At 42.3% G+C, this 23,719-nt stretch overlaps 1 protein-coding gene across 7 annotated transcripts in view; it reads right to left on the bottom strand.

The window, feature by feature from the left end:
- WNK2 (WNK lysine deficient protein kinase 2) overlaps positions 1 to 23,719 on the bottom strand; it is a 147,319-nt gene that overhangs the window by 52,082 nt on the left and 71,518 nt on the right. For 6 of the 7 annotated variants that reach the window (XM_061426226.1, XM_061426227.1, XM_061426228.1 and 3 more), the window contains exons 13-19: positions 21,470 to 21,763; positions 20,860 to 20,909; positions 19,913 to 20,081; positions 19,710 to 19,826; positions 19,181 to 19,351; positions 18,865 to 18,910; positions 18,253 to 18,372 (exon numbers count right to left, since the gene is read on the bottom strand). In XM_061426226.1, the coding sequence (XP_061282210.1) occupies positions 18,253 to 18,372; positions 18,865 to 18,910; positions 19,181 to 19,351; positions 19,710 to 19,826; positions 19,913 to 20,081; positions 20,860 to 20,909; positions 21,470 to 21,763 (967 nt within the window). The remainder of the gene's footprint in view (positions 1 to 18,252; positions 18,373 to 18,864; positions 18,911 to 19,180; positions 19,352 to 19,709; positions 19,827 to 19,912; positions 20,082 to 20,859; positions 20,910 to 21,469; positions 21,764 to 23,719) is intronic. The other variant, XM_061426231.1, reaches the window with a different exon arrangement.

Genomic DNA, 23,719 nt, shown 5'->3' with positions numbered 1-23,719 from the left:
GGTGTGAGACAGATACCCAATTTCATTTTTCTCCTTTTGGATGTCCAGTTTTCTCAGAACCATTTATTGGAGAAACTAACCTTTCCCCCAGCTGTGTACATGTGGTGCCCTTGTCATAGATTAGTTGACCATATATGCTTGAGTGTATTCTGGGCTCTCTGTTTTGCTGGTCTGTGTCTATTTTCATGTTAATACCATATGCTGTTTTGATTACCATAGCTTTACAATATAGTTTGAAATCATGAAATGATATACTTTGTTCTTTCTCAAAACTGCTTTGGCTATTTGGCTTTTTTTGTGATTCCATATGAATTCTAGAATTTTCTATTTCTGTGAAAAATGACACTGGAATTTTGATGGGAGTTGCATTGAATCTGTAGATAAGTTTGGGTAGTATAGACATTTAATTCTTTCAATCAAAGAACATAAGATATGGCTCCATTTATTTCAATCTCTTTCATCAATGTCTCATAGTTTTTAGCACACATGGCTTTCATCTCCTGGTAAAATTTATTCCTCAGTATGATACTATTGTAATTGGGATTGCTTTCTTAGTTTATTTTTCAGATTGGTTTATAGAAATAAAATTGATTTCTGCATGTTGATTTTGTATTCTGCAACTTCACTGGGTTTATTCTAACAGTTTTTTGATGGAGTCTTTAAGGTTTTCCGTATATTAGATTATGTCATCTACAATTTTACTTCTTCCTTTCTGATTTGGATGCCCTCTATTTCTTCTTCTTGACTAACTGCTCTGGCTAGGACTTCCAGGGTGATGCTGAATAGAAGTAATGAGTATGAATCCTGTCTTGTTTTTAAACTAAGAGGAAAAGCTTTAGCTTTTCATGACTGAGTATGATGTTAGCTGTGGGCTGATTATATACAACTTTCATTATGTTGAAGTACATTCCTTTTAAACTTTATTTGTTGAGATTTTTTTATCACTTAAAACTTTCAAATGCCTTTTTTCTTCATCTGTTGCCATTATCATAAGATTTTCTACTTCATTCTGTTAATGTGTTGTATCACATTTATTGATTTACTCATGTTGAGCCATCCTTGCACCTCAGGAATAAATCCCACATGACTGTAGTGTATGATTCTTTTAATGTGCTCTTGATTCAGTTTGGTAGTATTTTGTTGAGGGTTTTTGTATATAAATGTCATACAGATCCATCAAGGATACTGGGCTGTAACTCTGTTTTCTTATAGTATCCTTGTCTAACTTTGGTATCAGGGTAAAGCTGGCTAGCAAAATGAGTCAGAAGTGTCACCTCCTTTTCAGTTTTTTTTTTTTTTTGGAAGAGTTTAAGAAAGACTGGTGCTAATTCTTCTTTAAATGTTTAATAGAATTCACCAGTGAAGTTTTCCAGTCCTGCACTTTTCTTTGTCAGGAGATTTTTGATTACAGATTTAGTTTCTTCATTAGTTACAGGTCCATTCAGTTTTCTATTTCTTACTGATTCAGTCCTGATAGTCTGTGTGTTTCTAGGAATTTATCCATTTTTCTAGGTTATTCAATATTTTGGTATGTACTCACTCATGGTATTCTCTCATGATTCTTTTCATTTCTGTATTATTAGATGTAACATCTCCCCTTTCAATTCAGATTTCATTTTCTTAGCCTAGCTAAAGGTTTGCTGACTTTAACTTTTCAAAGAACTAGCTCTTAGTTTTGTTGATCTATTTTTTTTTTTTTTTTCGAGTCTCTATTTCTACTCTGGATTTTGTTGTTTCCTTCTTTCTGCTAACTTTGGGCTAAGTTCATCCTTTCACTAGTTCCTTGAGGTGTGAAGTTAAAGAGTTTGAGATCTTTCTTGTCTCTCAATGTAAGTTTTGTAACTATAAATTTCCTCTTAAAATTGCTTTTGCTGAACTATGTAAGTTTTGGCACATTGTTTCCACTTTCATTTCTATCAAGATATTTTTATTTCCTTTTTAATTTCCTCTTTGACCCTTTTGTTATTCAGAAATGCATTGCTTAATTTCCATGTAATTTTACATTTTCCAGCTTTCCTCCTGTTGATTTCTAGTTTCATGACATTGTGGTTGGAAAAATAATCTGATGTGATTTCAGTCTTCTTAAATTTGTTAAGACTTGTTTTGTAATCTAACAAATGATCTATCTTGGAGAATGTTTCATGTGCACTTGAGAAGAATGTATACTCTGCTGCTGTTGAGTAGAACGTTCTGCTTATGTCTGTTAAGGTCCATTTGTCCTATGGTCCTTTTGTTCTATATTTTCTCATGGATTTTCCGTCTGGAAGGTCTATCCATTATTAAAAGTGAAGTAGTTTAAGTCCCCCACTATTAGTGCATAGACATCTATTTCTGCCTGCAGATCTGTTAATATTTGTTCCATATATGTAAGTGCTCACATCTTGAGTACATACATAATTACAAATGCTATATCCTTTTGATAAACTGATTCTTTTATCACTATAGAATGACTTTCATTGTCTCTTGTTACAGATTTTGACTTACAGCCATTTTGTCTGATATAAATACAACTGCCCCTGCTCTTTTTTGGTTTCTATCAGCCTGGAATATAAGTTTCCATCCTTCACTTTCAGGATATATATGCCACTAAAGTTGAAGTGAATCTCCTGCAGACAACATATAGTTTTGTCTTGTTTTTTAATTCACTCAGCCTCTGTACTTTGGCCACCTGACAAAAAGAGTCAATTCATTGGAAAAGATTTTGATGCTGGGAAGGACTGAGGGCAAGAGAAGTGGGAAACACAGGATGAGATGGTTGGATGGCATCGCCAATTAAATGGACATGAGTTTGAGTAAACTCCGGGAGATAGTGAAGGACAGGGAAGCCTAGCATGCTGTACTCCACAGGGTCCCAAAGAGCAGGACATGATTTAGCAATTGAACAACAACTCTATATTTTGATTAGAGATATTAATTCATTTTCATTTAAAGTAATTATTGATAAATATGGACTTACTAATTGCCATCTTCTTGCTTTCTGTTTCGCAGTTCCTCTCTTCCTCTCTTTCTTCGTTTGTGATCTGATGATTTTCTATAGTGGTATGCTTTATTTCCTTTATCTTTTATGTATAGGTATTTACTTTGTGACTACCATGAGGCTTAAAATAAAAATATAGTTATAACAGCCTATATACTTTTGCCACTGAATTTTACACTTCCATGTGTTTTCATGAGGCAGGTACAGTGGTGATGAACTCCCTCAACTTTTGTTTGTTTGGGTAAAGTCTTTATTTCTCCTTCATTTCTGAAAGACAGCTTTGCCAGTTAAAGTAGTAGTCTCAGTCATCAGCCTTTTTCTTTCAGAATTTTGAATATATCATTCCACCCTTTCCTGCCTTACAAGGTTTCTTCTGAGAAATCTGCTGAGAGTTTCTTTTCATATAAAACAAGGTTTTTTCCTCCCAATTGCTGCTTTCAAAATTCTTTGTCTTTGATTTTTGATAGCTTTATTATAATGTATCTTGGGAAAATCTTCTTTGGGTTACATCTATATAGGGACTTAAGAGATTCATGGACACAAATGTTCATGATCTTGTCCTAGATTTGAGAATTTCTTTTCTCTTTTTAATTTATTTTTAATTGAAGGATGATTGCTTTACAATATTGTGTTGGTCTCAGCCATACATCAACATGATCCAGCCATAGGTATACATATGTCCCCTCTTCCTTGAACCTCCCTCCTGGAAATTTCTTAAAATAAGTTTCCTGCCCTTTCTCTCTCTCTTCTTTGGGGATGTCCACAATGAAAATATTAGTTACTGGATGGAGCCCCATAATTCACATAGGCTTTCTTCACTATTTTTTCATTCCCTTTTCTTCTATGACTTGCTAATTTCACATGACTCATCTTCAAGTTCACAGATTCTGTCTTCAGCTTGATCAAGTCTGTATTGCAGACTTGATCTCTATTGCATTTTTTAAAACCTCATTCTCTACATTTCTTCAGCTCCAGAATTTCTGTTTGGTTCTTCTTACCATTTCTATTTCTCTGTTAAACTTCTCATTTTTGTTTGTGTATTGTTTTCATGATTTTGTTGTCTACAGGTGCTCTCTTACAGCTCACCAAGTTTCTTTAAAATGATTAAGTTTGAATTCTATGGCAATTCATAGATCTCCAGTTCTTTGTGGCCTGTTACTGGAAAATCATTCTGCTCCTTTTGGTGGTGTCATGTTTCCTTGCTTTTGTCCATGTTTCTTGTAACTTTGTGTTGATATCTGTGTATTTGATGGATCACTCATCTCTTCTAGACCTTACAAACTGATTTTGGTGGAGAAGACCTTTACCTGCCAGTGGGTACAGGGAAGCTGGTTGGATGGGGTATGTTGATTGCAGGTACAGGCCAGGCCCAGCACTGTAGTCTCTGTGCAGCTCACCAGCTGAGGTCAGTACTGGCAAGGACGGTATGAGTCCTCAACTGCCGGTAGCTACAGAGGCTGTGGGACTGCTGGGGTCTACAGTGTTGACAGTTTGTGGGCACCTTCTGATCCTTTTTTTCCCATGGGGACTTTATTGCCGATGGGCTACCTCTTAGCACTGGATCCAGCCTGTGGACACTCTCCTGGCAGTGGTAACACAGGTGTCTGATGTACAGGTGTCGATGGCACAGAGACACAGCAGAGGTCTGGCGTGCAGGCACTCACAGAGGGATGGTGGTTCCAGGTTCTGGTGTGCTGACTAGTTCACAACGGTGGTGGCTCCAGCATCTCAGGTGCATGAGTGTGCAACTACCATGAAGCTGGGATCTGAAGCATGGGTGCCACCACAACAGCCAGGGTTCTGGGGTCTGGGGTATGCACAGGGTTGAGGGAGGCAGCTGGCAGTCCTGGTCCCAGGGCAGCAGACCAGCAGCTTCTTCTGGGGAGGGAAGAATAAGGTGCAGCAGCATCTCTCTCCCTAGGGTATCCTGTGGTGGTGATGGCTGCTGGTTAACTCCATGGTGAAAGCACCCAGCGTCCTCTGTGGAGTAGGCAACTGGGGCCCATGCCCGCTATCACTACAGGTTCCTCTGCTGTGAAAGCTGTGGGGAAGTTGCAGCCACCATGGGGGCGGTAGAGGTCCTTAGCAGCAAAGGCTAATGGAGTCCTTCACAGAGCTGGCCAGTGGGGACCATGATGGCACAAGCTGTGTCGCTGATACAGATACCTCGATCTTCTCTGTTCCTTGCCATCTCATCTAAGTTGATTCCCCTTAATCCTTTCTGCTCATTAATTCTTCATTTCTGCTCCACTGTGTTAATACAGATTCTTAACTGGATTTCTGAGCCATCCCAAAGCCAATTCCGTTTAGGTATCGATGTCCAACTGTTGATTTTATGTGAGGACAGATGCTGATTATCTCCTGCTCTGCAATCTTGCTGACATCACTCCACCCCCATTATTCTCTGAGGGTCTATTTCAATCTGATTTTTTAATCTGGGCAGAGTTTTCCACATCTCACATGAACCTTTTGTGCTTTTCCTTTCTTCTCAACAATTATTATCTCTTTTCCAACATTTGGGTGAGTCCACCGTTCTCACTCTCATGAACACGTTTCTGGTTTGACCACAGAGCATTCATCCCTTCCCTCACGCAGCAGCACTCTTAAATTTCCTCCAGAGAACAGCTTTCCTTATTTTCAAGTCCAGGGATGCGCATATAACTTGGGGACAGGTCAGTCTGTGCATTCCAGCCACCTGGTCACATGACTGCTTTAGGTCTGCATAGTGGAGTTAGGCTGAATCCTTCTGAAAAGTGATAACTCTCATGTCTATATTTGAATCTGGAAGACTATACACTGGAGCTGTGCCAGCAATATGCTGATCACAAAATATAAATGTGAGGTTTTTAATTATTCAACTTTTTAACATTTATGGCACTTTTCAGATTTTATTTCTTCTTATGTTAGTAAGAAGTGTGGTAAATTGTATTTCTCCAGGACATAAATTTGCCAGATTGTAGCAATGTCCCTTTTTTATTCCTGATACTGGCTGTGCCTTCTCTCTTTCCTAGAGTCAGTCTCAGGAGCGGCTCACCAGTTTTATTTGCCAAATCAAAGAAACAACTTTAAGCTTTGTTGATACTCTATATACGAACAAAGCTAGTGGAGGTGATGGAATCCCAGTTGAACTATTTTAAATCCTGAAAGATGATGCTGTGAAAGTGCTGCACTCAATATGCCAGCAAATTTGGAAAACTCAGCAGTGGCCACAGGACTGGAAAAGGTCAGTTTTCGTTCCAATCCCAAAGAAAGGCAGTCCCAAAGAATGCTCAAATACTGTACTATTGCTCAAACTGCTCAAAACTACTGCACTCATCTCATACACTAGTAAAGTGATGCTTAAAATTCTCCAAGTCAGGCTTCAGCAATATGTGAAAAGTGAAATTCCAGATGTTCAAGCTGGTTTTAGAAAAGGCAGAGGAACCAAAGATCAAATTGCCAACATCCTCTGGATCATTGAAAAAGCAAGAGAGTTCCAGAAAAACATTTATTTCTGCTTTACTGACTATGCCAAAGCCTTTGACTGTGTAGATCACAATAAACTGTGGAAAATTCTGAAAGAGATGGGAATACCAGACCACCTGACCTGCCTCTTGAGAAACCTATATGCAGGTGAGGAAGCAACAGTTAGAACAGGACGTAAAACAATAGACTGGTTCCAAATAGGAAAAGGAGTACGTCAAGGCTGTATATTGTCACCCTGCTTATTTAACTTATATGCAGAGTACACCATGAGAAACGCTGGGTTGGATGAAGCACAAGCTGGAATCAAGATGGCCAAGAGAAATATCAATAACCTCAGATATGCAGATGACACCACCCTTATGGCAGAAAGTGAAGAAGAACTAAAAAGCCTCTTGATGAAAGCGAAAGAGGAGAGTGAAAAAGTTGGCTTAAAGCTCAACATTCAAAAAACTAAGATCATGGCATCCAGTCCAATCACTTCATGGCAAATAGATGGGGAAACAGTAGAAACAGTGGCTGACTTTATTTTCCTGGGCTCCAAAAGCACTGCAGATGGTGACTGTAGCCATGAAATTAAAAGACGCTTACTCCTTGGAAGGAAAGTTATGACCAACCTAGACAGCGTATTAAAAAGCAGAGACATGACTTTGTCAACAAAGGTCCATCTAGTCAAGGCTATGGTTTTTCCAGTGGTCATGTATGGATGTGAGAGTTGGACTATGAAGAAAGCTGAGCGCAGAAGAATTGATGCTTTTGAACTGTGGTGTTGGAGAAGACTCTTGAGAGTGCCTTGAACTGCAAGGAGATCCAACCAGTCCATCCTAAAGGAGATCAGTCCTGAGTGTTCACTGGAAGGACTGATGTTGAAGCTGAAACTTGAATACTTTGGCCACCTGATGCAAAGCGCTGCCTTATTGAAAAAGACCCTGATGCTGGGAAAAATTGAGGGCAGGAGGAGAAGGGGACGACAGAGGATGAGATGCTTGGATGGTATCACTGACTCAATGGACATGGGTTTGGGTGGACTCTGGGAGCTGGTGATGGACAGGGAGGCCTGGAGTGCTGCAGTTCATGGGGTTGCAGAGTTGGACACAACTGAGTGACTGAACTGAAATGATACTCTACTGCATATTTATTTTGTATTTCATTAATTCATGTTTGTTTTATTTCTTCCTTTTAACTGCATTCAATTTTCTCTTTAACTTTTTATAGTGGATGTATTTTGATTGTTTCTAATCTTTTCTCCTTTCTAAAATGTGCGTTTGAGACTGCAAAATTTCTGCAAAATATAGATTTAGCTGTATCCATACATTTTGATAATTAATGTTTCATTTGCATGATTTTCAAATCATTATTATTCAGAATATTTTCACAACTTACATTATAATTTTTTTTGTTGCTTCAATGAGATAAATGCATTTCCTAACTGTCAAATTGTGGAGACTTCAGGTATCTTCTTGTTTTTAAATTCTAGCTTACTGCAATTGTAGTTAAAGAACATGCATTGAATGATTTCAATCATTTAAATTTGAAATTAGCTTTGTGTCCTGACTACGGCTAATTTTAAAATATTCTTTGTGTACTTGAAAAAATGGGCATTCTTCAGCTATTGGGTGTCCTACATATAAAACAAAACTGCTAATTCTACTGTCAAAATCCTTTATATTCTGAATTGATTTTTGTCTTCACATTCAAAAAGTTAAAACTCTCATGATGATTTTTTTCATTTATTTCTAGTAATTTTTGCTTTATATATTTTGAGGCTGTGTTATTGAAGACATGCAAATATGGAGTTATTTGATCTTCTAGAAGAACTGAATCTTTCATCATTACTTTTTTGTCTATTTGTCTGATATAAAAGATCTACTCTATGGGACTTCCCTGACAGCCAGCCCAGTGATTAAGACTCTGAACTTCCACTGCAAGGGGCAAAGGTTTGATCCTTGGTCAGGGAACTAAGGGGCTTCCCTGGTGGCTCAGGGGTAAAGAATCTGCCTGCAGTTCAGGAGCTGCAGGAGACAATGGCTTCAATCCCTGGGTCAGGACGATCCCCTGGAGTAGAGCATGGCAACCCACTCCAGTATTCTTGCCTGGAGAATCTCCATGGACAGAGGAGCCTGGCAGGCTATAGTCCACAGGATCACAGAGAGTCGGACATGAGTAAAGCAACGTAGCATGCAAGCACATAGGAAAGGAAGATCCTACATGGCCCATGGCTCTGCCCACTCCACAAGAGGAAAAAAAAAAAAAGGAAAACAATCTATTCTAGCCTTCTTCAGGTATTAGCATGCTTTTTTTTTTTTCTTTACTCATCACCATTTGTAGTCTTATATCTTAGTTTATTAGTTTGTTCTCTTTTTTCACATTTGACAACATTTGATGTTTATTTCATTTACATTTAATTACTCATCTACTAGGGTTAAGACTACCATCTTACAAATGATTTCCTATATTTTCATCATGTTCAATGTTGCTTTTTCTCTTCTTCCTTGCCTTTTGTTTTTAAAAAATTCTTCCCTACTCTACCCCTCCCCCATGAGTGTGAAAATTATCTACTACTTTACAATTCTCAAAAGAGTATTCTACAGACTACAATATACATTCTTGATTTTGGCTCTCTTCTCTAACAATGCAAGAATGCAGGAGCTCTTTGAGTACAATTCCCTTCCCCCGGTAAATATGCCCTTACTTTCACATACTTTAGCTCAATAAATATATTTCAAATCTCAGAAGACATTATGTTTTTTAAACAGTTAACACTCCTTTTGACTTGTCCATGTTTTATAATTCTATTACTTTTATTCCTTCCTGTATTTCTGACCTTCCATCTGGCATCACTGTGGTTTAGCTTAAAAATATCCTGTCTTATATTTACAATATGCAGGTATTAAAGCCTTCTCATTTTTATCTCCTCTTAATTCATGTAGCATGCTAACCACCAGGTAGAGATTCAAGGTTTATGTTTATTTTCCTTAGCACTTTGAGGATACCTGTATCTCCTAAGCCAAAGTCACACAAACATTCTCCTGTGCTTCCTACCATAAGTTTCACAGTTTTCAGTTTTACATTTAGGGTTACATTCCATTTTGAGTTGATTTTTGTATGTGGTGTTAAATATGGGTTAATATTCATTTTTCACATATGAATGATCAATTATTCTAAGACTGGAAAAACCTGTTCTCTCTTCATTGAATGTCCTTTATCTGTTTATAAAAAATGAAGTGTCTGTGTTTGTGTCTATTTCTGAATTCTCTTTATTCTATTTACCTGTAATTACTCCAATACCACCCCTTCATGGATTACAGTCTTGTCATGGAGAAGGGGCTTGAGTAACTCAGTGAAGCTATGAGCCATGTTGTACAGGGCCATCCAAGATGGGTGGGTCACAGTGAAGACTTCTGGACAAAATGCAGTCCACTGGAGAAGGAAATGGCAACCCACTCCGGTATTCTGGAGTGGTTTCTTGCATGGAGAACCCCACGGACAGGATGAAAAGGCAAAAATATATGACACCAGAAGATGAGCAACCCCTAGGTTGGAAGGTGTCCAATATGCTGCTGGGGAAGAGTGAAGGGCAATTATTAATAGCTCCAGAAAGAATGAAGTGGATGGGCCAAAGCAGAAACGATGCCCAGTTGTGGATGCGTCTAGTAGTGAAAGCAAAGTCTGATGCTGCAGAGAACAATACTGCAAAGGAACCTGGAATGTTAGGTCCGTGAATTACAGTAAACTGGATGTGGCCAAGCAGGAGATGGCAAGAGTGAACATTGACATCTTAGGAACCAGTGAACTAAAATGGATGAGAATAGGCGAATTTAATTTAGATGACCATTACATCTACTACTGTGAGAAAGAATTCCTTGGAAGAAATGGAGTAGCCCTCATAGCCAACAGAAGAGTCCAAACTGCAGTATTTGGGTGAAACCTCAAAAATGACAGAAAGATCTCAGTTCCTTTCCAAGGCAAACCATTCAACACCAGGGTAATCAAAGTCTATGTCCCAACCACTAACGCTGAAGAAGCTGAAGTTGAAAAGTTCTATGAAGACCCACAAGACCTTTTTGAGCTAACACAAAAAAAAGATGTCCTTTTCATCATAAAGGACTGGAATGCAAAAGTAGGAAGTCAAGAGATACCTAGAGTAACAGGCAAGTTTGGTGGTGGAGTACAAAATAAAGCAGGGCAAAGGCTAATAGAGTTTTGCCAAGAGAATGCATTGATCATAGCAAATACCCTCTTCCAACAACACAAGACTCTACACAGACATCACCAGATGGTCAATACTGAAATCAGGCTGATTATATTCTTTGCAGTCAAAGACGGACAAGCTCTATACAGTTAGCAAAAACAAGACTTGGAGCTGACTATGGCTCAGATCATCAGCTCCTTATTGTAAAATTCAGGCTTAAATTGAAGAAAGTAGGGAAAACCATTTAGGCCATTCAGGTATGACCTAAATCAAATCCCTTATGATTATACTCTGGAGGTGATGAGTAGATTCAAGGGATTAGATCCGGTAGACAGAGTGCCTGAATAACTATGGATGGAAGTTAGTAACAGTGTAAATGAGGCAGTGACCCAAACCATCCCAAAGAACAAGAAGATTAAGTGGTTGTCTATGGAGGCTTACAAATAGCTGAAGAAAGAAGAGAAGCAAAAGGCAAAGGAGAAAGGGAAAGATATGCCCAACTGAATGCAGAGTTTCAGAGAATAACAAGGAGATACAAGAACTTTCCTGTTCATAAATGAACAACGAAGAAATAGAGGAAAACAATAGAATGGGAAAGACCAGAGATCTCTTCAAGAAAATTGGAGATATCAAGGGAGTATTTCATATGAGGATGGGCACAATAAAGGACAGAAAAGTTAAGGACCTAACAGAAGCACAAGAGATTAAGAAGAGGTGGGAAGAATACACAGAAGAACTATACGAAAAAGCTCTGAAAGAACCAGATAACCACAATGACATCATGTCACTCACGTAGAGCTGACATTCTGCAGTGTGAAGCCAAGTGGGCCTTAGGAAGCATCACTACAAACAAAGCTGGTGGAGATATTTAAAATCTTAAAAGATGATGCAGTTAAAGTGCTGCACTCAGTATGTCAGCAAATTTGGAAAATTCATCAGGACCACAGGACTGGAAAAGGTCAGTTTTCATCTCAATCCCTAAGAAGGGCAATGACAAAGAATGTTCAAACTGCTGTACAACTGCACTCATTTCACATGATAGCAAGGTTATGCTCAAAATCCTTCAAGCTAGGCTTTAGCAGTTTGTAAACCGAGAACTTCTAGATGTACAAGCTAGGTTTAAAAAAGGCAGAAGAACCAGAGATCAAATTGCCAACATTCGTTGGATCATAGAGAAAGCAAGGGAGTTCCAGGAAAATAATATCTATTTCTGTTTCACTGACTACATTAAAGCCTCTGACTGTGTGGATTGGAATAAATTGTGGTAAATTCTTAAAGAAATGGGAATACCAGACCACCTAACCTGTCTCCTGAGAAACCTGTATGCAGGTCAAGAAGCAAGTTAGAACCAAACATAGAACTAACATGACTGGTTCAAAATTAGGAAAGAAGTACAACAAGGCTGCATATTGTCACCCTGCTTATTTAACTTATATGCAGAGTACATCATGTGCGTGTACATCATTTCACGTGTACATCATGCGAAATGCCTGGCTGGATGAATCACAAGCTGGAATCAACACCGCCAGGAGAAATATCAACAATCTCAGATAAGCAGATGATACCACTCTAATGGAAGAAGGCAAAGAGGAACTAAAGAGCCTCTTGATGAGGGTGAAAGAGGAGAGCAAAAAAGCTGGCTTGAAACTTAACATTCAAAAAACTAAGATCATGGCATCTGGTCCCATCGCTTCATGGCAACTTTATTTTCTTGGGGTCCAAAATCCCTGCCAACAGCGACTGCAGCCATGAAATTAAACGACGCTTTCTCCTTGGAAGGAAAGCTATGAAAAACCTAGACAGCATATTAAAAAGTAGAGATATCATTTTGCTGACAAAGGTCCATGTAAGTCCAAGCTATGGTTTTTTTCTAGTAGTCATGTACAGATGTGAGAGTTGGACCATAAAGAAGACTGAGCACCAAAGAACAGATGCTTTTGAATTGTGGTGCTGGAGAAGACTCTTGAAAATCCCTTGGACAGCAAGGAGATCAAACCAGTCAATCCTAAAGGAAATCAACCTGAATATTCACTGGAAGGACTATGCTGAAGCTCCAATACTTTGGCCACCTGATGCAAAGAGTTGACTCAACAGAAAAGACCCTGATGCTGGGACAGATTTAAAGAAAAAGGAGGAGGGGGTGGGAGAGGATAAGATGGTGAAACAGCCATCATTGACTCAATGGGCATGAATTTGAGCAAACTCTGAGAGACAGAAGAGGACAGAGAAGCCTGATGTGCTACAGTCCATGTGGTTGCAAAGAACTGGACATGACTCAAGTGACCAAATAACACTACCACCACCACCGCACTGTCTTGATCACTATGATTTTATAATAATTCTTGAAATCAGCTAGTGTTAGCATTGCAGTCTATTTCTTTTACTTCCAAATGGCTTTTACATTTTCACAGCTTTTCAACTGCTAGAAAAAACTTTTGGGATTCTGGTGGCAGCTGCATAAAATCTATTGATCAAGTGAGAGAGAATTAAAACTGTAATAATATTGTGTCTTCTGACCTGAGAATAGGGTACTTCTTTACGTCTTTAGCTTCCATCCACATTGTTTTGTAGTTCTTACTGAACAGTCTTACAGATATCTTATCAGATTTAACTCTACATTGTTCATGGAGAGTTTGCAGAGGATACTCCCAGTTGTTGAATTTTGTGAAATTCCTTTTCTGTATTTATTTAGATAATCTTATGGACTGCTTCTTTACTACTTTATCAATATGATAAATTATATCTCTTTCCTATAGTTTTTTGGACAAATGGAATACAGCTGTAATTAACTGTATTAATGTGGCTGTCTGCTAATCCTAACAGCTTTGTCAGCTATGGGGAATGAAGAATTTTTCTCATATTGTCCTGCTTGATAATTTCAGTTGGATATCAGACAATGTAAAACTTGCCTTCTTGGGTACTGTATGAGTTTGTATTCCTAATAACATTCTTTGCCATGAGATGCAGTTAAGCTACTCTGGCTTGATCTTTAGATATCTTGCTCTTAAGATTTGTTCAGCAGGACAAGAACAAATTTTAATTTAGGGCTAATTATTCTCCATGACAGAGGCAAGGCCCTTGTCAGCCCTCTACCCAGTGGCCCTTGAATTATAAGTCCTTCCAGCTAACTGGTAGAAACAGACATTCCCTTACTATGAGTTATAGTAGCATTCCCTCTAATCCTTGGAGTGGTTCATTTCCTGGCATTAGCTAGTTTCCTCACACACAGCACTCTGCAAAACAATCAAAAGGAATCCTCTATCAATCCAGAGACTTTCCTCTTTGTGCTCTCTCCTCTCCAAAACTCTACCCACAAACTCTTGCCCCTGGGCTTCCCAAGACTCTCAGGTCAGTCTCCTCATTATGGGAAATCTGCTGAGCTCTACCTGGGTCCCTCCCTCCCTGCTCTGGGATTGTGAAAACCTTCTCAGTGTAGTCAGCTGAAATGATCATCGAGTGTTTTCAGTCTTGCAGGGATCGATGTCAGTCACTCCTTTATGTTCAAAGTCTTTAAAAAATATAGTTTCGTATATTTTGCATGCTTTTTCAGTTGTTTTAAGGGAAAATAAATCCAGTGCCTATTATCCAATGTGACCTAAAGTAAAAGTCTGAGGATCTCTTCTATTGTCTGTTCTTGCTGCTTTTCTTTCATGCTATCTTGCCTCATTATCTGCCAGGTTACATACTTTCTTTCAATATATGTAAGTTTTTTTTCACTTTTTAAATTATCATACAGTAAAATGGACTTCTTTAGCTGCAAAATTCTGAGAACTTCAGCATACATATATCCATATAATTACTACCATAATGCATAGCAATCCAATCATCCCTAAAAAACTTCCTTGTGTTATTATCCCTTTATACTCACATTCTCCCCCTATCTCTAACTCCTTGGAAACACTGATCTGGTATCTACAGTTTTTTTGAGAATGTCATTAAAAATAGGGTTATCCAGTATGCAGCTTTGAGACAGATTTCCTTCACTCAGTATGCCTTTGGGGTTCACTCATGCTGTTGCATGTGTCAATTGTTTGTTTCTTTCTCAAAGCGCCATAGTCTGTTCTTCCAATCACCCACTGCAGGATATTTGGGTTGTTTCCAGTTTGGGCAATTATGCAAATGAACTGCTATAACCATTTACATATAAGTGTTTAGTAAACATGAGTTTTTATTTCTCCTTGGTAAAGATTGAGTACTGAAATCGTTGTGTCATATACTGAGTATATCTTTGATTTTTAAAATATCCAACTAGATATTTTCCAGAATAGCTGTACCATTTTGCATTCCCACTAACATGAGATCCAGTTGCTCCATATCCACACAAAATTCAGTATTATTAGTTTAGTCATTCTCACAAGTGTGTGATGATCCTTCGCTATGGCTTTTATTTGCATTTCCCTGGTAGTCAATGACATTAATTTTTTTAAATGTGCTTAACTGCCATCCTTATATTCTCTTTAGGAAGTGTCTGTTCCAGTACATTGTCCGTTCTTCAGTTGAGCTGTTTTCTTAGGAGTTTTGAGAGTACTTTATTTATTTTGGGAACAAATACTAAGCTGAATATGTAACTTGCAATTATTTTCTCCCGGTCTGTAGATCATCTTTTCATTCTCTTAACAGCGGTTTTCACAGCACAAAAGAATTTACTTTGATGATGTCTGATTTATCCATTCTTCTTTTATGCGTTATGCTTTTGATGTTAGATCTAAAGACTCCCTTGGCACAGGTTGCAAAAGTTCTTCTCCAAAAATTATAATACAGTTTTATATTTTATGTTTGGATATACAATGAATTTTTAGTTAATTTTTGTATAAAGATGTCAGGCATAGGTCAAAGTTCAATTATTGCATGTGGATGAGCAACCAGTCCAACACCATTTGTTGAAAAGACTATCCTTTCTACATAAAATTGCTTTTGCATCCTTGTCAAAAAAGCAAATGGCTATATTTCTATGGATATATTTCTGGGCTTTATATTCTTTTTCACTGATCTATGTGTCAATTCTTTTGTTGATACCATACTTTCTAGGTTACTGTAACATTATAAGGTCTTAATATTGAGTAATATGATGCTTCCAACTTCATCTGCCTTTTTCAAAACTGCTTTAGCTATACCTTTGTACTTCCATATAAATTTTAGAGTCAGCCTGTTTGTATCTGCAAAAATTACCATTTGAATTTTTACTGGCATTCTATTAGATCTATATAACATTTTGGGAAGAATTGCTGAAATCTTTAAAAATTCTTTAAAACTCTGCATTTTTACTGGTGAATCTTCTAATTCACAAACACAGTATGCTTCTCCATTTATTTAGATCGTCTCTAATCCATTTCATCATTACTTTATAGTTTTCACTATACAGATTCTGTATATGTTTTGTTAAATTTAGAGCTATGTATCTTTTTTTTAGCTACTGTAAATAGTATTCTTTCAAAATATTATTTTTAATTGTTCACTGTCAGCATATAGGAACATAATTATTTTAGTTGTTGACTACATATCCTATGATCTTACTAAACTCTCTCATTGGTTCTCAGAGTTGTTTCTGTTTAGAATACTTGTGAATTTTTTCCACGTAAAATCATACTAGCTGCAGAGACAGTTTTATTTCTTCCTTTTCACTCCACATGACTTTAAAAATTTGTTTTGGCTATGCCAGCATAGCCAGATTTACTGCTGCACACGGGTTTTCTCTAGTTGCGCGAGTGGAGGCTACTCTGTAGTTGCAGGGTGTGGGCTGCTCACTGCAGTGGCTTCTCTTGTTGCAGAGCATGGGCTCTAGGCCACCTGGGTTTCAGTAGTTGTGGTGCATGGGCCTAGTGGCCTAGCAGCAAGTGGAATCTTCCCAGAACAGGGATTGAACCCGTGTCCCCTGCATTGGCACGTGGATTTCCACCCACTGGACTCCCAGTAAAGTCCTCAATCCACATGCCTTTTATTTCTGTTTCTTGTTCATCTGGAATCTAATATTTCTAGTGTGACGTTGAACAGAAATAGAAAGATTAAACATCTATGCCTTGATCCCCATAGAGGAATCACATTTCGCTTTTCATCACTAAACATGATATTAGCTATCAGTTTTCTGTAGATGCCCTTTATCGAGTTGAGGATTTTCCCTTTATCCCTAGCTTGCTGAGCATTTTTATCATGAATGGGTGTTGTATTTCTGTCAAATACTTTTTCCGTATCAACTGATATGATCGTGTACCTTTCCTTTTGTAAGGAAATGAGATTCCCTTTGACATTAACATGGTGAATTAGTTGATTCTTGAATATTGCCTTCCTAGGATATACTCTGCTTTGTTATGGCATATTCTTTTTATATTGCTAGAATTGACTTTTTAGCATTTTACTGAGTTTTTTCTTCCCTTCTATATCCTTGAAAGATTAGGATATCAGATAACATAGATAAGATTAGGATATCAGATAACATAGATAAGATTAGGATATCAGATAACATAGATAAAAGTGTCTGTCACTTTTTTTTTTTTGGTGGTACTGCCTTTATATAGTTTTGATATAAAGGCAATGCTGGCTTCATAAAACAATTTGAAAAGTGTTCCTTTCTCTTCAATTTTCTGGACTAGCCTGTAGAATTGGTGTTATTTCCTTTTTAAAATGTTTCATAGAATTCAACAGTGAAACTATCTGGGAGATATTTTTGATGCTAATTCAATCTTGTTAATAGGTATAGGAGTATTCAGGTGATCTATCCCATCTTGGATGAGTTTCAGTAGTTTGTGGCTTTCATAGAGTTAGTTTGTTTCAACTAAGTTGTCAAATAAATGTGTGTAGGTTTGTTCAAAATAGTCCATGACTATGAATCCATGATCAGCATCTCTTTATGCAGGGTCTATAGTGATAGTGGTATTTTGTGTTTTTTTCTCTGTCAGTCTTACAAGAGACCAAACATATTTATTTTTTCCAAAGAATTCGTTTTTGGTTTCATTGTTTTTTTCTATTGTTTTGTCTGTTTGGTTTCATTGTTTTTTCTATTGTTTCTATTGTTTTGTCTCAAATGTCATTTATTTCTGCTCTTACCTTTATTTCTTTCCTTCTGTTTGCTTTGGATTTTCTAGTTTTCCCTAACTTCTCAAGGTGAAAACTTGGGTTATTGATTTGAGACCTCTTTCTTCCTCTAAACATTTACTGTTATAAATTTCCCTTTAATTATTGTTTCAGCTGCATCTCACACATTTTAATACATTTTCATTCTTGTTCATATCAAAATGTTTTCTGATTTTCCTTGAGAATTTTTCCTGCAAAAACACTGGTAGGAAAGGGCAAGGGCAGAGACATTTTAGCATATACCTATGCAACCCACGTGCCTCAACTGCACTGTGATGGTAACTGACAGGCCCAAGCCCGAGTGCCACCTTGACTTCACTTATTTGGTGGACAACTGGGACAGGGATACAGACAAGGACGCAGCCCCACAGACTGCTCTGGGCGTTGGGTAACAGTGCAGGGTGGGGCTTTTGCACTTTGGCACACAGCACATGCTGGCAAAACATGAGCACAAGTCAAGTCAGGCTGAGGACCATGAGCTGACGTGGAGCAATATACAGGAAACAGACAGAATTATCAAGTAGGAAGGGTTGGGAGTTCTGGCGGCTCATACCTTGGCTGGTGTCTGGCTGCAGGGAGCTCAGAGGAAGTGGGGGTGAAGATTCGGGGGCCTCTACTGCTGGGTGCTCGGCCACCGGACAGATGATAAACCACCTCTTCCCAGTATGCAGGACTAAGAGGAAGGACAGAAGCAGCTGGTGAGAGTGAGTAGGTGACCCCTCGCCGCCAATACCAGACCTGATAATGGGGATTTGAGGAATTCATCTCACACCAGTGGGGAGGATGTGCAGCCCGCTCAGGGGGCTCCTCACTGGCATTAGAGGCTCTCATAAGTCCCCCAGCACGGGCTTATTTCCAAGGTCACCGGAAGTACATCAGTGAAGTGGTAATGCTGGCTGGGGGACCAGCAGGGCAGTGAGTCCACATCATGCTCAGTCCCCACCCAGATCAGACATGGCTCTTCAGACAGGGCAGCTGTCCCCAGATGGGGACATGCTCACCATACACTCCAGCAACCCCCCAGTGTGATGGCCAAAACCCGTACAATATGCTCAGTGGGAGGCCCTTATCAAATGCCTACTGGAAGCAGAGAAAGGACAATGGCAGACATGACTCCTCCAAAGGCATGTCTGATTGGCAGGGACAGCCGTGAAGGGAGACATACCATTTTGCTGGTACACCGGGGCGTTTGCTTGGGATTGGCGATTCTCCTGAAAGAGGTGAAGGATCAGAACTCAGCCGACTGCATGGAACAAGAACTTCCTTCAGAGCACAACACTGTCTCAAATCCTCTAAGAGGCCTCAAGAGCTCGGACATTTCTAACTGGACAGAAGGCACCTACCCTCCCGGCCACCTCACCCGACACTGCATGGCATACAGGTTCCTCCAGCAGGCCACATCACAGCACTGTACTTGCAGAGCCTGGAGCTGGGGTATAAGTAGGCCCAGCCCCTCCCAGGACCTCATAACAGGGACTTACCTCCCCAGCACCCAGGCCACAGGTGCTGAGGTGTGGCGGGCTCACCCCAGGGTCGGAGGCACGGTCCACATCCGTGTCCTCACTGAGCATATCCTCTGCCTTGTCCATGACATCCTTCATCTGCTCAATGAATGTCTCCCGCTCGGCCTGCAGGATGAAGTCGTGCTCCACCTGCAACAACACATCAGCCCTACTGGTGGGGCTGTGCCTCAGGCCACTGGCCGCACAGCGTCTTCATTGATGGATTTATTTGGTTTCTACTCTGGACTAGGCCAAGAGGGGAGACACGGCCACTGAGCTCAGTTACCAACAGCAGGGCTACACAGTTCAGCAAGAAGCCACAGCAGGCCTCCACGTGATGCCCCAGTGCTGTCAACAAGAGGCAGCCACTGGCAGAGGTGGGAGGACAAGCAAGGCTGGCACCAGTACTCCCCTCAATGGGGCTGGCATGCATGTGCCCAGCGACACAAGGAGACAGTCCCAGGGGAAGGGCCGTGGGCTCATCTGACAGGCATGACGACAGCCTCACCATGTAGGTAGCGATCTCGTCAGGCGCATCCCCATCCAGGTCAAACTTGAACGTCACCATCTTGTGGTTGTGTGTCTCCAACTGGCACTCCACCATCTTGTCACCCGTGTTGCACACCTAAAGGACACTCAGGCAGTGAGGCCAGGGAGGACACCGTGCCCAGCCTACCCTGTCTTGCCGGCCTGCTCTGCCTGGCTACTCACGTTCAGGATGGTCAGTCGGGGCCGACTGGCCCTCTCCTGGCGGGAGCGCACACGCGTGGACCTGCGGTGATGTTTCCGGGCGGCCTTGCCTTCCAGCTTTCCCCCACCAAATGCACCTTCGCAGCTGTCACTCATCTCTCTTCCAGAAGGGACGTCAGAGCCTCCATAGCTACATGAAAACCAAGAATGTTACAGCACCCAGGGGAACCCAGCCTGCCTCACATGGGAAACTTGGCTTTCCAGAAAACCAACAGAAGCTTTACTGTCTGGGTGTGCTAGGTGGAAACCCCAGAGGGTCTAAAGCTGCCCATGCACAACAGAGGGACCCTGAGCCCACTGCCCCTCCTAACCCTGTAATATCTGGCCTGGACAGTGCTGGGGTCATATGGGGCATATGACCTTTCTGACCTAGGACCTAAGTCTTCTCAGCTCCTGACCTGTGAATCACACTTAATCGGCTCACAGTATATGTCAGGATTAAGACACAACCCACCCCATGCCTTGGTTCCCCCATCTGTTGAACAGCAATGGGAACACATCAACAAGGTGGAGCTACTGTGGCATTTGAGGAGAGTTTGCAGAGCACTGAGCTTGGTGCTGCCATGACCAGGAGGGTGGGACACAAGATCACTTCCTGTAACCAGCTCCCTCCCTAAACGCAACATGGGCCACGCCTGAGGTGCTGGGATGTGGGCCGGACTCTGCCCTGCTCTCCCAGCTTTCCACAGTCCCCGGACCTGGTGACTATCCATCCATAGCCTCTCCCTGCTCTCAGCACTGCACACCAGCACCAGGACCCGAAATACAACTGGGAGTATCTGACTACCAAACAACAGCAAGCACTGACAAACCCCCCAGAGGAGCTCCTTGAGGCTCCCCCAGCTCAGGCTTGGAAATGGGCGACATTGTTAGAAGATCTGACATACACGGGCAAAGTGTGCCATTACCTCTCACAGCTCTGAGGGAGGCTGGGCTGCTTGTCCTGTGAGGCCTGCTCCTGAAATAAAACCACGGAAAGGAGGCCAGGTCACATTCATTCCCCCGCGACACAGCCGCGTGCAGTCTGCCATCTCCCCACCATCACCGCCCAGCCCGCCACCCACTCCCTTCTGACTGCAGGGAGCAAATCACGTGCAGGCTGGCAGGAGCGAGGGATTTTATGTTTAACACTTAGAGCCAAGCAGATTCCTATAAGCTGGGGCCACCTCCTTTCCAAACATGTTAACCCACTTTGATCATCCCTACAAGGGAGCACATGGCCCAGGAAGAATTAGCACAGATTCTTCCCATCGCCTCCAAGAAAAGGACTCTGAATCCATGTGTAAAAATCAGGGTCTCCAGCTGGATGTGTGATTAAGGAAAATCCATCCAGGGACAGCAGAGGGAGAAGAACAGCACCCGTGGCTGTCCCTCGACACACACTTCCACCTTCCTGAGGGTATTCCTGACTTCTGGAGCTGAGCCACAAGGTCACAGCACAGGAGGGCTGCAGTGAGGCTGGGGTCAGGAATCAGGGTGACAGACTAGGGGCTGAGCCCCTAGGGGAGGGCCACACACCTCGGGGGCTGGCTCCACCGTCAGCTGAACGGTCGGGCAGGGACCAGGGATCCCAGGCCCACTGGGCAGCGGCAGGTTAGCAGGCGGCAGGAGCGCAGCGGTCTGGACAGGCACGCTCTGAGGAGCTGCTATCACTGTGGGGGCCAGAGAGCCGGGGAGCTGAGGCAGGAGCTCAGGGACAGGAGGCAGCAGCACTTCCGGCAGAGGTGGGGAGAGAATGGCGGCAGGCGCGGGCACTGTGGCGACCTGGGTGGTGACATCCACAGCATATGTAGGCGGGTGGCCAAGCAGGATCTGAGGACACAGGGGACAGGGATGCGATTGGGGTGCGGGCCATCGCCTCCCCTGAAGGTCCTGGACCAAAGCAGGCGCTTCCATCACCCAAGGGAGTAAGCAGGTGATGAGGATGAACCTCCCCATGCACCCACACCCCACAGTCAAATCACAGCGTGCGTGTATGCAGATTTAGCAAAACCAAGGACAAGACACTCTCATGTCCCCATGGGTATAAAACCAAACCTAAAACCGCACTGCATCCATGAACCTCCAGCTGCTGTCAGGCTGAGAAGCTGAAGTGCGGCACACTTAGCACCTCTCTGGGCTCCCTGCCACCACCCTGCAGGGCCAGATCACCGTGCTACTCCGCCCCAGCCTCCTGTCAGGTCAAAGCCTGTGTTCCAATCCCAGCCGTGAGCAAGAGGGGCTGCGGACCTCAGCCTTCCATGGGGTGACTTAGAAACTGGGCCAGATTCCCTCCTGTTCCCTCTTTAAAGGCTCTCGGGGGAGAGGCTAAGACAGGTTGAAGGAGAGCCATGGCCTGAAACGGCCCTAGTTTGAGGTTTAGGTTGGGAATGGGAATGACCTGCTACAGGGCCTACAAGTATGAGACTGATCAGACATGTGGTATGTGGAGTGAGATGTGAAAGCCACAGCCTAGCTGTGGAACTTTCTCTCCTGGACAGGTGCCCCAGTCTGTCCTTTCTTGGCACAGGGAAGCCTCTGGGCAGCCAGCCTAGCTCATCAGTAAACTCCAGACCCTCTGTTGGCAAGACCACAGGGAGGCCACCAGGCCTGGGCAGTGACCTCTAAGCACCCACACCTTCTCCAGCTGCTAGCTAAGCAGACAACCCAGTGTCAGCAGTGTGCCGGGCCAGCGCACGGCGCAAGACACAGGCCCTACAATGATACCACACACCCCCAGGCCTCCACTCAGCCCTTGGCTTTCCCCAGATGACCCTGAGCCCTGAGTCAGTATTACTCCAAGTAAGAGATCAGGGAGGTGGTCGCTCAGTCAGGGCACTGGACTGACGATGGGCCTCCTCACACTGGTTTTGAAACAAGCACCAGCCTATTGGGCAATGAAAATCACCCCTTCTCAAAATCAGGGACAAACATCCAGGAGAATCCATGCATACTTATGACAGTGCCTCATTCTAGAATGGATTCAGTGCAAAATGAGTTAGGGGGACACCTGGCCCCGTAGCACACTTTCAGTATGAATCTTCACAATGAAATCAAAAGGGCAGGAGCCTGAACTTAAAAGGCAAACGACATGCCCACTGGCACATGGCCACTGAGGCTTAGAGCCAAGGCGGGGCCAAGTGGGAGGATCCCTAGGTAAGAGGCTCCCTAGGTAAGAGGATGCCCAGGTGAGAGCCCTGCCCCTAAGGTGAGAGCCCCAGGCCAGCTACTCTCCACACAGGAGGCTGGGTAACAGGCTTATAGTTACAAAACGCGCATGAGCTGTGCAGGTGTGTGGAGCCACAGGGAGGTCCTCCCAGCCAGCAAGGGGTGTGTCTCTTCACTGGCAGCTCGACAAGCTGCCCATGGCCCTCATCTGGTTCTGAGACAGCATCCTTGTCTGCCATGACTACCTTAGGACCAGTGGCCCATGTACACTCAACACGGCCTAGGTCATCACCAACAGACCCCATCAGAACCCCATTTTCCTCATTTGCTGACTGCAGAGATGGGGGCTATCCACCTACTTTCCTTTGGCAGGTAACAAGATAAGCAGTGTGAGCCTCTCCAGCACCCATGGAGGGGCTGACGTGGCTGCACCAAGACTGCCAGCTCTATCCACGTGAGGGCAGATGCCACAATGCCCAGCATGGCCAGGGACCCTCCGCCCCCACAGACAGCTCCTCCAACACCTGGGAAAGAACCGACAGCGAAGCTTTTAGTCAGCCCAGTCCCCAAGGCTCCTAACACATGCTGGGAAGTAAGAAGAACATTAGACATTCCCCACAA

Source organism: Bos javanicus, chromosome 8 (genome assembly GCF_032452875.1).
Source record: "Bos javanicus breed banteng chromosome 8, ARS-OSU_banteng_1.0, whole genome shotgun sequence".
Lineage (NCBI taxonomy): Eukaryota > Metazoa > Chordata > Mammalia > Artiodactyla > Bovidae > Bos > Bos javanicus.
This window is presented reverse-complemented; position numbering and strand designations above follow the sequence as displayed.